Source organism: Lagopus muta, chromosome 1 (genome assembly GCF_023343835.1).
Source record: "Lagopus muta isolate bLagMut1 chromosome 1, bLagMut1 primary, whole genome shotgun sequence".
NCBI lineage: Eukaryota > Metazoa > Chordata > Aves > Galliformes > Phasianidae > Lagopus > Lagopus muta.
This window is the reverse complement of record NC_064433.1, coordinates 56,247,717-56,261,569: the sequence shown is the minus strand read 5'-3', so window position 1 is coordinate 56,261,569 and position 13,853 is coordinate 56,247,717. Positions and strand designations below refer to the sequence as shown.

At 45.2% G+C, this 13,853-nt stretch overlaps 1 protein-coding gene across 3 annotated transcripts; it reads left to right on the top strand.

The window, feature by feature from the left end:
• The first annotated feature begins 6,457 nt into the window (after window positions 1-6,457).
• MRPS33 (mitochondrial ribosomal protein S33) lies at window positions 6,458-13,713 on the top strand. 3 transcript variants are annotated; one of them, XM_048932293.1, is made up of 3 exons: window positions 6,458-6,568; window positions 8,954-9,209; window positions 10,893-13,712. In XM_048932293.1, exons 1-3 carry the CDS (start codon window positions 6,502-6,504, stop codon window positions 10,996-10,998), a joined length of 429 nt encoding a protein of 142 aa, XP_048788250.1. In that variant the 5' UTR covers window positions 6,458-6,501; the 3' UTR covers window positions 10,999-13,712. The 3 variants fall into 3 exon arrangements, with proteins under 3 accessions (XP_048788250.1, XP_048788260.1, XP_048788269.1); XM_048932303.1 differs by having other exon boundaries at window positions 6,512-6,620; XM_048932312.1 differs by lacking the exon at window positions 6,458-6,568 and adding an exon at window positions 6,715-6,850 and having other exon boundaries at window positions 10,893-13,713.
• Window positions 13,714-13,853: the final 140 nt, after the last annotated feature.

Here is a 13,853-nt window from a genome sequence, read left to right as displayed (position 1 = left end):
AAGTTTTTCACTAGGGGAAGCTGAACCCTTTTTGAAGAATTAATTATGCTTCACAACTCATTTCTGAAGGAAACATTGTTATCCCCAGTTTACAGAGGAATAAAATGGCAGGTAGGTTAATTGACTTGCTTAAGGTCATTCAGTGAGTTAGCAATGGAGTTACGAATAAAGCAAGATTGAACAATACTCATTCCCAGCCCCCTGGTCTAACCACAAAGAAAAACTCCTTCTCTTCCACCTTAAATACTTCATTGAAATCTATCACTGATATCTATTCTGACATACTGTTGAACTACAAATTAGTCAGTCTAAATTGCAAACATGTAGATGTGTGGAGATCTACTCACTTGCCTGTTCAGCTTCGTGCACCCCCTGCTATGCTGAACAGCTCATCTTCCATTAAAAGAGACATGCTGCAGCTCCTCTGGAGAACTGTCAATACCATTTCAGGCATCAGTCTGAAGGCATCACAAAAGAGAGAGAAGAGCCCTTGCTCTGTTTCCCCAGGTGGTGAGAAAGCTGCCTCAGTAGCCAGCTGCCTGGGTAAGCAGTAAGCTCAAGATACAAGTAATTTCTGTTTTTCTTTTATGCTGCATCTCTTCCCCAAGTGTTTCCAGTATTAGATAGCTGGAGTTGCAGCATTTAATAGCTGCATCTTTGTAGATTTCACTCCAAGACATTATTTTGATGAGTTATTTTAAAGTCAAAATATCCTTCAATTGCCCACCCAAAGTCTGCCAGCCTCTTCATACAACACGTTGTCTCCAGAGGGATTTGCACTGCTAGACGTCTCCATGGCTCAGCTTGAATCACTGTGCAACATAATACAACTGAAGTTCACAAATTAATCATGATCACATAAAAAATGAATAAACACATATGTAGCCAATGCAGTTTTACCAAATGCTCAGAGGGTCTCTCCGTTTGACTCAGATGAAGACTGTTCTGTCATATCAATATTTATAAGAAGAGGATGTTAGAAATCGTCTTACAGCATGAGATAATAGTTTCAAGCATAAGATTTCTGAGTGAAGTTGATTACTGTGCATTACTGGAACCACCCCAGTGTCTCTTTTTCAAGAAGAAATGAAGTAAGTTCAGATTCTCCTTGAATGTGTCAATAAACAAGTGCCAATGGGCTAACTCTCATCCTGGTCTTTTCTTCTTCTTTCTGGATATACATTTATCTTCTTGGGACAAAATAACAGAAGCTTGTGTTGCATTTTGTTAAAATCATACTTCAAGGTTTCTAAATGCTCAATTATGGCTAAAATATATACACAGGATGAATTAACCAGATAAGTAATTCCATACCAATCAAACAAAAAATTCCAGTCCAAATTATCACCAACAATTTATAACAAGGTCTCCTGTGTACTCTATCACGAGCCCACTTCCTCTTTTTGCTGCTCTGCTGTGATCCACCCTGCTCTTCCCTCCCTTAGTTTCCTTTCCTAACAACAGCCCCCATGCTCACAACACCCACTTTGCCTCTGAGCCCCACATCAACTCATTCTCTTTTAACTCTTTCCCACATTTCAACATTTGTTGAATGAGTTTCAACATTTTAGCTCACCTGTCTGCCACTGATCTGCTTCTAAACAATTGCTGACAAGTCCGAACACTCTGCTCTATTTTCAACAAAACCTCAGGAGGCTCCAGCAACGCATCCATGAAATTCAGCTTATCACAGGCTCTTTCCTGCTGTCAACCCCTCCCGCTTCCTTCCATTCCCTGTTATTATCATCCCTTAGCACGTCAAGTCTAACTTGGGCTGTGGAATGCTCAGAACAGGGACATTTGCTTTAGGAGTCCCAAAGACTCAAGGCATGCTTCCAGTGCTACACAGGTATCATTCACTTGGTTTGATCAGACAGGTGGCTCAGTGCAGCAGTCTGTACAGCTGGAGGCCCAGCTCTTATGCACCCCATTTCCATAGCCACCCCACTGTTCTGCACTGTACAATGGTGAATAAGCTGCATGGAGATGAAGGAGTGCAATAGAAATGGCTCAGATACGCACCCAAGAACATCTATGGCTATGTAGGTTGCAATCCAGACTGCATTCACCTCTGCAGATTTGCAGATATGTTGAGTTGTGGCTTTGTTGACTGTTGAATCCTTGATATACCTTTCCAAACGCATGTGTGTGGTGCCTTCCTGACAAACATGCTAACCTTAGCTGTGTGCTTCTCATGCAGTTCTCCTCAGAACCCAATGTTGACACTAACATTATAATGAACATACATACTTGTGGAAGTACATTTTTATTTAAAGCTCAGAGTTAACAATATTTGCATGTTTCTACACTGCTAACAAGAGGAATAATGTAATTTTAAGGAAAAAAAGGCAGAAGAAACAAACTAATGCAGACCTGTACATCTACGTTAGCCATGTTGGAGCACCACGCTTGTACAGTCAAAGGCGACAACACCGGATCTCTAAAGAATAACAGAATCAAAGGATTGTAGGTGTTGAAAGGGACCTCTGGAGATAAGTGACTCTAAATCCATGCTCAAGCGCCTGCTCCACAGTACCTCACACAGGAAAGCATCCAGCGGGATCTTACTTCTCTTCAGAGAAGGATAATCCACAGCCTCTCTGGGCAGCTTGTTCCAGTGCTGCATCATCCTAAGAGCAAAGAAATTCTTCCTCCTATTTGTACGGAAGTTCATGCATTCCAGTTTTTATCTGTTGCTCCTGGTCCTGTCACTGAGTACAGACTGCCTCACCAATTTAACTCAAACAATTCAGATTCATAAACAATGAGACATTCTCAGTGATTCTGTCTTCCTCAGGATGAACAGGATGAACATATGCTGGCTATGCTCTTTATAATGCACCCCAGGATACCATTGGCCTTCTGGGCTACGAGGGCACACTGCTGGCTCATGCACAATCTGTTGCCCACCAGGACATGCAGATTATTCACCACGGAGTTCCTTTCCAGCTTCTTTCCTTAGCCTGTTCCGATGCATGCAGGTCAGCGCTAGCCTGCACTGGGGATTGAAACAGAGACATTGATGCAGGAGCTAGTCAACACCACTGTGCACCAGTACAGCAATGAGTCTGCACTGGGTCACTGGGTCTGCAGGGCGCCCACCAGGGAAAAGCACTTCCCAAAAGGAAGCCAAATGGGGAAGGCTGCAAGCGTGGGGACAGGTGCTCTGGGTAGAAAGAGTGAAGGAAGACACGTGGCATCTGAAAATGGAGAGAGAAGAGCCAGGTGGGAGTGCAGAGAACACAAGCTGATGCAGCCTCACAGCCTGGCTCATTTAAATGGTAGCAGAAACCTGAGCAGGAATGGAGAGGTGAGTCAGTCTTATAATTAGCCCTCTTTGGCAACATACCTAAAGCAGGGGGTAGAAATAGCAGAGCAAATTCTGGCCCACTTACACTGATGCAAATCTGTAATATTTAGCTGTAAATAAATTCATTTTATCTATGTTTTCTCCAGAAGGACTACATAAACCCAGTATAGCCATTTTCAGATCTTCATGATGAACATCACGCTTGTTTCCACATTTTTAGTGGCATTGAAGGAGACATCACAACTAGAAAGGAATTTATTTTTCATGGCACAGCACAACTGCTGAACAACAATATCAAACTATTTTCCATTCAGTGTAACCTATTTACTTGACAAGTTAAATGTTTCAATACAACCTGAGAACCATATTTCTTTAAGGCAGATTTTAGTAGGGAATTTTCATCAGCAGCTATTTTACAGAAAAGAGACGGTCCTGTGAGGCAGGACACTGGCACACGGGAATGTGAATTCACATTTTAACAGAGCACTATGAGTTGATAATTTCATTCTCAGCCCAAAAGAGCATTAATACATCTCACAAACACACAGACTTACCAATATGAATGTTGGCATCTCCCTAAGACCTAGGAGGGCAACACAGAAGCAGTTACTGTAAGCGAAACTGCTTGGCAGATTGATTGTATTTGCAATGAGGTTCTTCACCTGTCTACCACATTGTACAATATTTATGATATCAACTGTGTTCCCTAGCTAATTGAATGAGAAATAAATGCAATTCTGACACTCTTGACAAAAAAGAGACACCTTTTACTCCAAATTGATGACAAGGCCATTCAGTGGCTATGATCCCTCATGCAAACTGAATTACAGAATCACAGAATCACAGAATTGTAGGGGTTGGAAGGGACCTCCAGAGATCATCGATCCAACCCCCCTGCCAAAGCAGGTTCCCTACAGCAGGTCGCACAGGTAGGCATCCAGGCAGGTCTTGAACATCTCCAGAGAAGGAGACTCCACCACCTCCCTGGGCAGCCTGCAAAATTTAGAAGCTGTGCATCTTGCAGCCATGTTTAAAAGGCCTCAGAAACACATGCAGATACAGAAATTTGAAGTGCTGCTGGGCTGACTGCTGTGGGGGCAGAAGGACCGTGGTGACATCAGCGAGCAACAGGCTGTGATGTCACCAAGAGATGCACTGTGACTGCAGCACCACCACTGCTCAGCTTTGGGCAGAGCCTGGCCCAGTCAGTCTCGAGCCTGGACTCCTGCTGAGCGCGTGTGCGAGGTTGGAGGTGGAGCGAGCATTTCTCTTGGGTGCTGGGCTGTGCTTTGGGCACTGCTGGCAGCGGCTCTCGCTGCCCGTCCCTACGGCCATCACCTGCATTTCCCTGGCCTGCCTGCCTCAGGCAGCCGGGGCCCCACGTGGCGCACGTGCAGCAGCAGAGGTGAGCTGGGGACACGTCCCCCAGGGAAGAGTTGGGTGAGCGCTGGGACTCAGGGAGCTGCCAGGGTCAGGGCTGCAGCCTGAGGGACCTCTGAGAGTGCGGGGAGCTTAGCGTGGCCCAGGTATGGGGCCAGGAGGGTGTCCAGCTGAGGGACCTGGGCTATTCTTTGGTCTGTCCACGGGATGGAGAATGACTGCGGCCTCTCTCTCTCTTGCAGTGCGCAACATTCACCCCTGTGGCACTGGTGAAGAGGAGCGACACCTTATCCTCACTCCCCAGTGAGCCACAGCAGAAGGACCATGGCAGCAGAGCAGGAATGCATGTGTCCTATCTGCCAGGATGCATGCCAGGACATGGCCTACGTGGTGCCTTGCCACCATGAGTTCTGCCTCGTCTGCATCCTGCAGTGGGGCAAGCAGAAGAAGAGCTGCCCGCTCTGCAGGAGGGACATGGAAGTGGTCAAGGTCGCTGCGTGGGAAGACAATGAGGACCTAAACTTCATCATCTGTCCTCCAGCAACACCAGTACCTGCCTCCTTCCTGGAAGGCACTGCTCTGAACTTCAGCAGATCTAGCCCTGCATCATCCCCTTCGCTGTCTCCTCTGCCATTCTCAGATGAGGAAGAGGAAGAGGAGGCAGACGAGGAGGAGGATGAGGAAGATGAGGAGATGGAGGAAGAGGAGGCAGAGGAGGGTCCTTTGGTGGGCGGTCTCCAGCCTCGGACCTGGGCACAGCTGTTCAGGCAGCACCGGGAGATCCTGGACCCTGTGCTGCCCAGGCTGTGCCACGAGCTGAGAGTCATCCTTGGCAATGACTGGCGGCTGGTAATGGCAGCAGAGAGCTTCATCCTTGATGCTCTCTGTGACATTGGACTGGACAGAGAGGAGATGATAGAGTTCATGTGGCCTGCGCTGGAGGACGAAACTGTGACGTTCGTCCAGAGGCTCATCCACATCATTGTGCACCAGTGCAGTGAGGAGGCCCACAGGCTGCTGGGTCTGCAGGGCGCCCACGTGTCTGGGGCGCAGGAGGAGGGCCCTGCAGTCAGGGGGCAGGAGGACAGCCCTGCGGCCGCCCCTGGCCCCACAGCCTCCCCACAGGTGACATCAGTGCCCGCACTCTCTGGCAGCACCGCGACCTCCAGCAGAGAGGAGCAGCCCAGCACAGCAGGGGCTGACGATCGTGCGGGTCCCAGTCACGGCCCCGCTGCACACACGGCCAGGGAAGCGGAGCGGCCCCGCGAGGAGACGGAGCAGGAGGCAGCAGCAGGTCCCTCTGCCCGGAGCAGCAGCCCCTCCGCTCCTGGCCACTGTCCTGAGAGGGCCCGGCGGCCCCCGAAGAGGAGCGCCGACAGTGACCTGGACCCACAGCCGCCCTGCAAGAGGCCGCCGCCTCGGCGGGACTAACAGGGTTACACTTCTCCTTTGTAGATATGTAAACAAATAAATAATGATTACAAAGAATCACAGAATCAGTGTGGATTGGAAAGGCCCCAACTCTAAAGTATGCTCCCTACAGCTGGGCAGAGGGGATCAGCTCCCTCAATGTTTTACCTGTTTCAAGCAAAGCCTCACAGGGGCAGCAGAATTGTCTCAGTGGAGTTTCTAAAACATATTGTACATAAAATCTGTCATTTTATACGACATATTTTAGTTATGCATGTTTATATGGAATAAAATATTTTGGGATTCATTGGTTTTAAACAAGGCAATCATTGGACAGGAAAGTGGTAGACCCTCATTAGAAAGCTCACTCACCGCCCTCCGGGGCGGGATGAAGACCGCGCATGCGCAATGCGCTGAGTTCCGCTTTCCGGCCCGCTCTGCCTGCTGGCCATTGTGGGGCTGTGAGGGGTGAGCTGTTAATTGCTGCGCGGCAGATCCGCCCCACGCGGAGCGCCCTCGGGTACCGCAGCGTTCTGACTGAGCATCAGCCTGGGCGAGGGGCTGCGGGGAGCAGGAGGGGCTGTGAGGGGCGTAGCGGCGGTGCTTTGCTGGGGGCTGGGATGGCCGCGGCTCGTGAGGACAGCGCTCCCGGAGTGGGCTGTGTGCCAGTGGCTGTGGGAGCGTGAGGCTGCTGTGGAGGTGGAAAGGGGTGGTTCTGGACTGTGCTGAGCCGGAAGGAGGTGGTTTGAGGCAAGTTGGTGTGTTAGGAAGAAAACCTGTGTAGGACTAGAAATAACAAAGCTTTCCTACCCAGCAGTGCCTCAGAGTCTGAGGTCACCCTGAAGCAGGGTGTTATGGAGTGTAGCCTTCACCTTCGTTTCTCACATATTGTTGGACTCCAGTGATTAACCGAAGTATCCAGCTCTGGTTGCATGGTCTGGATTCCTTTAGGGGTTCTCTTTTCTCTGGTGGCAGGTGACAGAATGAGGGGAAATGGCCTCAAGTTGTGCCAGGGTAAGTTTAGGTTGGATATCAGGAAACACTTCTTTACAGATGGGGTTGTTAAACACTGGAATGGGCTCCACAGGGAGGTGGTTGAGTCACCATCCCTGGATGTGTTTAAAAGCCGTTTGGATGTGGTGCTCAGGGACATGATTTAGCAGAGGGATGTTAGAGTTAGGTTGCAGTTGGACTTGGTGATCTTTAAGGTCTCTTCCAACCTGAGCAATTCTATGATTCGGAGTGAAAAGCAGGTCCCCAAATCACTGCTCTGCGTCATGTAGGGGCTCAAGGTATTTTAATCTTCAGGCTGCAATTGGAAGAGATTAAGCGAGCTTTGCATTTGAGTACAGTCTGGTAATACTTTCAGAGCGGTGACGTGATGTCAGTTTGGGGATGATTTGCTTTATATGTAGGATTTAGGACTGGATTTGCTGAAATGATTGATTTAGCAAGTCAGCAATCATTCCCCTGTGTAATAGATGCACAAGCTGAACTGCCACCCTGCCATCATTTCAGAGCTGTCTTTTCCTGTTAGGCCCATTGCCTTATTTTGGAGGCTCTGACACTTGGCCTTCCCTTTTGCTGCTCTTGCCATTATTCTCTTTGGCTCAGAATACCTGTGTTGCTTTCATTCTCTATTTTCTTCTTGCTCTTGTAGTGCTTTGCTAACAGGAGTGACTGAAAGGAGGCAGTTGTACATCAGTACTCCAGGGTAGATGTGTGTATACAAATATTTTGTGTTTGTGTTATTAAGAAATAGTTCCCCGTCACCATGCTAAAATGAACTTGGCCCTGTCTTGCTGATTGCTGTAGTTCCAGCTCCCTGCTCTCTCAAGTTTTTTGTGCTTATCTTCTGGAATCAGCTGTGCAGTGCTTCTAAAAACAAGTATTTAAAAATGTGAAGGAAGCATAGTGTGCATGAACAAACTCCACTTGATTTTTCTGGAGACTTATGTCATCATTTATTCAAACAGACACAGTACAGACAATGTGCAGCTTCAAGTACAGGGTTGTGGAAGTCTTTTTCTTCTCCACTGCATCCCAAAAGTGAATTTTTGTAAAACTCCAGGAAAAGATTGCATTTTGTGCTTTACGTCACTTTTCACAAGGGAGCTGACTAGCGGAGAAGGAACCCTTTTCCACAGCCTTTTGAGAGACTGTGGGTGCTGTCTCTGTGGGCCCACTAATAGTTGCTTATGCTCTCAGAATGTTTCTGCTGCAAGATGTTTTCAGGTGGGAGACAGCTAAAAAGAATGGGCAGCTGCTGATGTGAGATGTAGAAATAGTTAAGGAAATGGAACGGACATGGGACAGATGTCTTTAATCAATTGGTAGACTGATACAGAGGAACACTTATTTCTTTGTGCAGTTAATGGGCCATTTTTGTAGCAGAGTTCATGCAGTGCTTTAAACAGAGTGAGAAATTTTCAAGAGCAAAACTTCCAGGCTGCTTTCCCAGTATATTTATGTTGTGTCTTGTGCTTTTGTGGCAGTCAGAAGCATCACAGTGGGACACCGTTTTTCACAGAGTCCACTCTGTAATTGCTTCTGTGCCTAGAGTATAAAAGGTAGCCCTGAGCAGGCTGGTGAGAACTGCTAAGAAAAACTAGGCATGGTGTGAAGGTGATTCAGCATAGGTAATTCTGCGATGTCCTACTTAGAGTGTAAAGTAGTGTTGGCATATTCTTTATACGTAAGACTGTGTGTATTGAAATTAGACCAATTTTTGTGGAAGGAATGTATTACTTCAGATGTGTGCCGTGCACAGTAGGCGGGCTTGATTGCCTTAATTATGGGATAGCTTGCAGTGCTCGATCATCTTAGAATTGTGGATCTCGTTTCCTTTTGCAGGAAGGTCCAGCTGTGGATGTGTGCCCACTCATCTTTGGGAAATGTCCAAAGTTTCCACTTACGCCCTTCGAATGGCCCGTCTGAGTGCTCAGATATTTGGAGAAGTTGTCAGGCCAACTGACTCAAAATCCATGAAAGTTGTAAAGTTATTCAGTGAGCAGCCTATAGCCAGAAGGAAAGAGGTCTACAGCTGGTATCCACCTCACAACACCTACTACGCCCTCATGAAGAAACTCCGTTTTCTTGGTCTCTACAGGTAAGTGCCCTGCTTATGGGATGGGAGCAGGACTGGAGATGGAAATGGTGGGGATGAGCTCTGTTGCAATTTTTTCCTTATGGACAGGAGGAGTAGAAAAAAGTCCACTTCAGAATGTGGTGCTTATGGAAATTGGCACTTGTACTGAGGGCAAGGAGAGAAAAATATGTGAGTGCTGTCTAAATAACTTTTCATGTCTGATTGATTCTGTGAAAAAGACTTCTGATGTCACAATGGTCAGCTGGTTATTTAAGAAACAGTTCTTACTCTGTGTGGGGATGTCAGGAGAGCTGCTCTGTAAAGAGCTGGGTCTGATTCTGAGTGTGCCGAAGCAGTGTGCTTTAAAGAAGTGATAATCTTAAGATAGGAATTGCACTGAGAAGTGTTAGCCTGTATTGATGAATCATTCAAAAAATAATTGAAATTTAGAAGAGATGTCTGTGTTTGACTGGAGGAGCTTTTTATTCTTTAGTAAATTAAATTCAAATGTGACGTAAGTACCCTCACTGATTTCATTTTCATCAAAAGCAGTTGTGTTCTTTCTTCATGAATTTCCACACTCTCGAGTAGAAAAAAACTTCACTGCTAATGAACATCAGCAGGTGTCAAATGCAGTCATTTGACTTCAGTCAGGTAGCGCTGAAGAATTGCCTCAAAAACCTGGCTGCTAACCTTGTAAAATCAAAACACATTGATTTCTATTGCTAGTGTTGCAGTTTGGCCTGTGAAGGACTGCCTCCGGGATAATCTTGGTTTTGGTGAGCACTTTATTATGTATGGACACAGAAAACCTCAGTGACATAATGTACTTTTCCCTTCTTCCTTCCTAATCTCAGGGTTCCTTCTCTAGCTGCTGTCCTTACAGGGAGCTTGTAGAGAATCAGATTTCCTGCTTAGAAACATGTGACAAAGGGTTGTAGGCTAAAAAGGACCTGATAATAATTTAAAAGCGTTTTGTTTCTTGTTCAGAAAAATTGTGTTTAAAAATAGCAATGCAGCCATTTTAGGCCACTTTGAATGCAGCTGTCATTTTTGAAAGATAACTTTGCGCAGAGAAATACGGATTAAAAGATTAACTAGAATTTATTGTAACATTATTGAAGGTTAATGATCTCTGTCAGCACCTTCCTCCTCCTCTGTTTTATTTTCCCATTAAGGTTCTACAGGAGCTGATGCTTTCTTCATAACTCACTGTTGAAGTCGCCTGAGAGCGGTGTCATGTACTAATTATTGCTCCATGGGCCCCTCTCTTCTCAGAAGCTAATGACCTGAACTTAGTGTAGAGCATATAAAAGCAGTGTGCTATTGCTAGACTGCTGGGTTAGATGCTAAGAGGGGAAATCTCATCCTTGCTCTTTTTTTTTTTGTTTTCCATTGTGTTTGAATGAGTAAGAACACTGTAAGAAATGCATACGTGCACAAGTGTGAATATGGACACACACCCTGTTTCTTGTTGAAAAGAGCACCCTTGTTAGTTCTGAAAGATGCGGAGCAATTCTTTCACATTATTTCAGTCAAAATTACTGCTGGCAGTAGCACAGTACATTGCGTTGTGTTCCAGTATGGACTTGCTTGTTTGAGAAAGTTGGTATATATTTTTTTCATTATCATGCTGTTCAAAGGAGCTTTTCCATCTAGATACTCCAAGAAATAAAACAACTTTTTCTTTTCTTCCCCACTTAGAGATGAGCATCAGGACTTCAAAGAGGAGATGAGGCGGTTGAAAAAGCTCCGTGGAAAGGAAAAACCAAAGAAGGGCGAAGGAAAAAGAGCTCTCAAGAAGAAATAGTGCCCACTGGACAATATAACAACTGTGGAAGTGCTGAAGAACACCTGTAACCCACAGTTTCTGTTCCCTGATGGAGGGGGCTTAGTATGAGAGCTTCATTTGGAGCACAAGAAACACGTTGTGAAATACTGGAGTCCACCTTGGGAGTGCATTTGGGTCTTAGTGTTTTGCTGGGTATTATTAATTCCTGTATTTGAAGTATTCTGGATGCTGTAGCACATTTGTTTATCATGAGAGCCTTCCTGTACCCAAGTAGTAACAACAATAGTTGGAAAAAAAAAAAAGTCTTTGTGTTTTTCTTGAGTACATCAGCAGCCATGTTCCAGTTTTTCTGGATTTGGAAAATGTCTCTTTTCCTCTTTTACTTTCTTGCATTGCTATCAATGCTGTTCTGCATTTGACCACAAAAAGAAAAGTGTTTCCTCCTTCTGCTGCTTATTATCTTGCCTATGAGGTTGAGTTTTGCTCCAGGTAGCTTCAACATTGATTATCTTTTTAAAGTTGCTGTTAGAATCTATGGTTTTGCACTGCATAATCCTTGATGTTCCATTGCCTGCCTGCAGCATCTCACTGTACCTTGAATATTTAGATACTGCCATAGAAGCAACTGAAAAGCGAGGGCTGAAGCTGCTTTCAGGACCCTTTCCTAATTAAAATACATATTTAATATTTAACATAATGTAAAAGGATGTTGAATATAGTTCAGTTACCTATTGGACACGTGGAGTGCTTCAGAAAGTACAAAACAGTTTTATAGATATGCACTAAGTGCTGTTTTTTTTTGTTTTTTTTTATAGCTATGCCCCTTCAGTGTTGTTAATAATGACATGTGTACTTTCTTTACCTGTCACTCACTGTCAGGGAACACAAAGCATAGAATGTAACTCTGCTGCTTTGTTGGCCACACATGTATCCTGCCCGAAGTGCCTTGAAACTACATCTTTAATTTCCAGGCCCCAGAAACCTAGAGGAACAGCCCTGAGCTACCGAAGGAGAGCTATTCAAACCTTAAAATGTCTGGGGCAGAAAGTGTAGCACAGTAAGCTTGGGGCATGCTTAATTCTTGCATACAGAGTCATTCTAAAGTAGGTAACTACTGACCTGGGGCCACTTCTAAACCAAGCTTGTTGAAATGTGTTTTTAGAGGGGCTTGTCTGATGGGTGAAATTGATGGATTTACATAAATTTGTAACAGCTTCACATTTTCTTTCCTTCACCAATGTTATGAACTCAACTAGTGCCAATTGAATTAAAGGTTCTACTTGGAGATGCTGTAGGGTCACATTAACTGTGGCAGCTGTGGACTGCTGGTGTCTGTAGTAGCAGCAGCTATGTTGGCCAGGACTTGGCATCTTCAGAAACTGAACTGAAAATCAAATGTTTTCTCTGCACTTTAAAAGAGGAAAATGCCAACAGCAAGCTTTGCTTTCCTGTGAATGTATAAATATACACAATGAAGCGTGCACACAGCAAAAATTGACTGTGTTTCTGCTCCAGTAAAGTATACACAATCTTAAACTCTGGGTGTGTGAGGAATCCTGTTTATTTGAGTATGATATATAAAATGCTTACACAGCCTAATAGATCTGCTAAGTTTATCCTTCTGAATCTCCGTTAAGTCTGTTTAAGGACTCAGCATCTACAGAGCCTATGGAGAACAGTGAATGCCACAGCTGTCCTGTGTCTTTGCTAGACATAGGTATGGATTCAGCAGTGTAATACTAATTGGAGCTGAGGATCAGATCTGTTCTTGTCTGCTCAAAGCACCTGACTGTAAGGAGCTCTTGTCATGCACAAGAAAGTGAAAGCCTTGTTGGTCTAATCAGCTATAACGAGCCCCTTTGTCTGCAACCTGACAGAGAAAACCTACCCTTGGAATCAAAGCATCACACTGGGAGCATGCTTTGGGAACACACGGCAAAGTATCCAAAAAGGCTTGGTAAGTGAACAGCTGTGAAATAAACACAGACAATGAATCACTGGTGTTCATCCCCGTTCTGCAGTGTTTATGAAAGCACAGTGGACAGAGTGAAGTCATTTTAAAGAACAATCAGAACTTTGAAAAGAAAAAGCATTTTTGATACATCATGACAGATATTAACCCAGTGTGTGTTTTTAGGAGGGGAAGTAGGGTTTCGCTCATATTCAGAGGAGTAAGGATGAGAAAACTTAACTTAGAACTGTCAGTATATGCCATATCCATTTTATGTACTAATAATAAGGCTCAATTTTATTTTTATTTTCCCTTTGCAATTATTCTTTTCACCATTTGAACTCCATGTTTTGTTACATAATTCACTCTTCCTGAGGTTACGAGCTGACTGTCCTTGGCAAACGTTTAGATGGATATTTTAATTCTCGAACGGAATTAATCCAGATGAGTGATCTCTGAGGGAGTAAATGAGAGCCCTACCCCTAACCTCTTCTGAATCCTGAACAGGTTAATTAAGTGCCACTGCTGCCCTCTATTAAAGGCGAGCAAGAACAGGCAGAGGATGTGCAAAGGCTTTAAGTTAAAAGTGGAGGCTTAGGTTAGATATTAGGAGGAAATTCTTTACTGGGAGGGTGGTGAGGCACAGGAACAGGTTGCCCAGAGAAGCTGTGGATACCCCATCCCTGAGTCCTTGGGCAGCCTGATCTGGTGGGTGGTGGCCCTGCCCACAGCATGGGTTGGACTGGATGGGCTTTAAGGTCCCTTCCAACCCAGGCTGTTCTGTGTTTCTGTGATTGCATGGTGTGTGCTCTATCTCACATGCCAGCTTAGCTCCCTCAGCTGCAGTTGGTTTGTGACAGGAGTAGCAGTACTGAGTTTAGACAGGTATTGGCATTAGAAAACAAGGTATCTAAATACTAAG